Raw genomic sequence first — 3,776 nt, forward strand, 5'->3', positions numbered from 1 at the left:
GGCACCTCTCTTTTTTTTGTACCCCACCATCAACTCCTGAGCAAGAAGGATATTATCCAAAATAGATCTACCAGGAATAAAAGCTGATTGGTTATTACTAACAATATCACCCAAGCTATTTCTAATTCTATTCACTATAATCTTACTGATACACTTATAAAAAGTGTTACAGCAAGCTATAGGTCTAAAATCAGAAACTTTCCTCGGAACCTCAACTTTAGGGACCAGAACAATTCTCGTGGCATTAATCCCATTCAACAATTTACCAGTCCAAAAAAATTCTCTCACAGCCTTACAAACATCTGGACCAACAATACTCCAAGCACTTTTAAAAAATTTCGACGAATACCCATCAGGCCCAGGGGCACGATTGTCATCTATGTCAAACATAGCCAATTTAATTTCTTCATCAGTAACCACTCTAATCATATCAATAGCCACCCTACTGTCCAATTTTTTAGGAAAAAACTCATCATTTAAGCCTGACAAATCAGTATCATCCTTACATCCCAAAAACTTATTAAAATGAGACACAAATTTCTCTATCATAGCCTTCCCACTCACCCAGTGACCATCTTCATTCAGAACCATCTGAATACGATTATTGATACCTCTGCTTTTAACAATTTTGTGGAAGAATTTAGAGTTATTGTCCCCATCCTGTAACCATTTGATTTTAGCACGCTGAGCAAGAATCTTTTCTTCATCATTACAAGCAATATTAAAATCTAAGAGAATATTAGCATGCTCTTCCCTAATCTTGCAATCAAAAGGATTATTGTCAATATCTTGTTGTTTACACTCCAAATCCTTTCTTAACTTCTGAATTCTTTTTCCAGCTCCCCAATATTTATTACACATCTCCCTGCAATGTTTTTTGAGAATCTTCAACTTTTGTGTCACTTTAAACATAAAATAACCATCAATATTCTTATCCCAAACCTCCTTAACCAAAGGGAGAAATTCCTCCTTCTCAGAGATAAAATTCGCAAATCTAAAAGAAGGTTTCCACTTCACTTTGTTACCAGGAAAATTTAAAATAGCAGGGCAATGATCCGAATTTCTGTATGGTTTAAAGACAGCATGAGCAAGAGGATGGTTCAACATAAATTTTTGATTAACCATAACTCTATCAAGTTTCTTCAACAGCCCCATATTACCCATAGGGGTTTTGTTCCATGTAAACTGAAACCCATAAGACTTCAAGTCCTCCACTTCTATAAAACTCAAACAATCAACAAAATCTTCAACTCCTTTAGGAGTTCTAGAACAGCTTTCAGAATATTCCGAAGGTTTTAAAGCAACATTAAAATCACCTAATAAACCCCAAGCTTCCCTATTAACAACCAAACTATGTTTTTTCAAATTATCCCAAAGTAATCTTCTTTCAATATAATTCGAAGCAGCATATATAAAAGACAAATACATGCCAATATCCGAATTACACAATTTCACATAACAATGAATAACCTGTTTGGATTGATAAAGCAGAATCACATCAAAAAGTCTCGGATTCCACCCCACTATTATTCTAGTACCAGTTTCACAACTATTATTATTAGATATCCAATCCCACTGCCCAAAAGTCTTAGCACAAACACTCTTGAGATTTAAGATTTTGACATGAGATTCAATCACAGCACAAATACCAAGGTTATTACACCTAATAACATCAATAACCTCCTTCTGCTTAACAGACTTATTCAATCCCCTAACATTCCAAGCACCAACAGACATCATTGGGAAAAAATAGAATTTTTGGCATTTACCTCCTCAAATGCCTGAGAACTCCCCAACTTACTGCTATTATTATCCGCCTCCATCTTATCTTTATTCACTTTATTACTTTCACTTCCTTTCTTCTTCCCCACTCCCTTGATTGAAGAAATCAATTTGTTATTCTTGCTTTCATTAGAATCCATTTCAGCTTCACCACTATCAACATTTTGATTAGCAACAGTCTTCACAATCTTATCATCCTCTTCCATTTTATCCAATACTTCCTCTTCGATCTCTCCCAAGATTTCAAAACTGTTTTTATTACTTAGTCCCTCCCCTGTTATATTCTCACTACCAATACTAAAAATGCCCTTCTCTACATTGTTATCCTTATTCACTGCAACCTGCTGTTTATTATTCTCCTTCAACCCCCGATTTCCTATATCATCCTGCCCAATAACAAACTTCTCATAATTTCTATTCTTTTCTAGATTCCAGTGACTTACTCCTTTATTACTCCAATTCCAATTTTGCCCTTTACCATTTCCACCTCTGTTCCCATTATTGCCTTTAGCGAAAATACTCCTTCTCCAATTCCCATTCTTTCCATTATTCTTCATATTATTCGTTTGATAATAGCCCACTTGAGATTTGCTAGTGCCTTCACCATCAATGTTACCCATTACCTTTTTATATTTAACTTCTGTGAAACCATCCCCATTAACAACTTCCTTCCCTTTATTATTCTTTAAATTTCTCACTTCTCCATTATTATCCTCCTTCACAACATTCATAGCAGCAGCACAAACTTTATCAACATGCCCATAGACCTTACAATGATTACATCTAGAAGGAATCCAAGCATATTCAACATCAAAACTTTGAATCACAGCAGAATTAGAGACAAAATCCCAAGTAGCTATATCAATCTTCTTTCTCCATTCCTTCCCAGCTGCTATTTCAACAAGAATTCTAGCATAAGCATTCCTTCCTTTATGTTCTAAACACATATCCTCAGTAAAGGAATCAAAAGCCAAAGGAATACCTATCTTACTAGCAATTCTACATAAGTTTTCACCACTCCAAACTTCCAAGGGCAAATCAAATATTTTAATCCAAACAGGAATTTTATCATGCTTGTTCTTAGTTAATGTCAAACCAGGCCTCCATCGTTGAAGAAATAAAGGCATATTATTAAACATTAACCAAGGACTACCCTCCAAAACAGATAACATCCCCTTTTCATCACTGAATTTAAAGAAGAAAAAACCTTTGCTGTTCATGAATACCTCTTCCAAACCCATATTCTTCCACAAACTTCTTACTTCTTTCTGAATTACAGGAAACGCCAACTTCTTGTCAATCATATAGCCATAAAGAGTATTAGTAAAAGGAATACTTGCATTCTTTAGATTTTCTAATGGAATTATTACAGGTCCATCCTCTTCCCCTTTCTCCCCTGGAATGAATCTAACATCAATCTTGCCCTTATGTCTATTACCCTTTAACACTCCAGCATAAGAGTTCATCTCATTCCCCTACATTCCTCCATCCTCCTTATTACTATTCTTAGCATTTCCCAAAATAGAAGGAAGTAAATTAATGCTATTAATAACAGTACCTGATTTCTCATTGCAGCTATTACCCATATTACTCTTAGCATTAACCTCTTCTTCTATCTCAGTTTCCTCTTCCCCACTAGTATCTTCCTCACTTGAATCATTATCCCCTTCCTCATCAGTAGAATCATCATCTTCAGTATTACCTTCTATCTCCTTATCTTTCTTTTCCAAATTTGACATATCAACATCCATTTTCTGGTTCTTCTCACTATCTAAATCTTTCCCCATAGTCTTCACATCTCCCTTTCCCACCTGTCCTTCTTCCTTCAATTCACTCAGAAATTGAAATCCAATTCCTGGAATGAAATCTTCATTATTATTAGCCCTTTTCTCCCCATCAGTTATAATCTTCACAACTTCATTATCTTCCCTAATAGATTTATTCTGAATATTATCATCCATCACTTTTAAGGTAGGGTTCACATTAACCATTTC

The 3,776-nt window shown here is 35.1% G+C and overlaps 1 protein-coding gene across 1 annotated transcript; it reads right to left on the reverse strand.

Annotated features, from left to right (window-relative positions):
- Window positions 1–1,736: 1,736 nt before the first annotated feature.
- Window positions 1,737–3,248, reverse strand: LOC128128193 (uncharacterized). Its single transcript, XM_052767103.1, has one exon. It carries the CDS (start codon window positions 3,246–3,248, stop codon window positions 1,737–1,739), a length of 1,512 nt encoding a protein of 503 aa, XP_052623063.1.
- Between the last annotated feature and the right edge of the window lie 528 nt (window positions 3,249–3,776).

This window comes from Lactuca sativa, chromosome 1, assembly GCF_002870075.4.
Source record: "Lactuca sativa cultivar Salinas chromosome 1, Lsat_Salinas_v11, whole genome shotgun sequence".
NCBI classification, from domain to species: domain Eukaryota; kingdom Viridiplantae; phylum Streptophyta; class Magnoliopsida; order Asterales; family Asteraceae; genus Lactuca; species Lactuca sativa.

What these genes read in the sequence shown, in the direction of transcription:
- LOC128128193 (XM_052767103.1), bottom strand. Translation starts at nt 3,248, where the DNA reads ATGAACTCTTATGCTGGAGTGTTAAAGGGTAATAGACATAAGGGCAAG.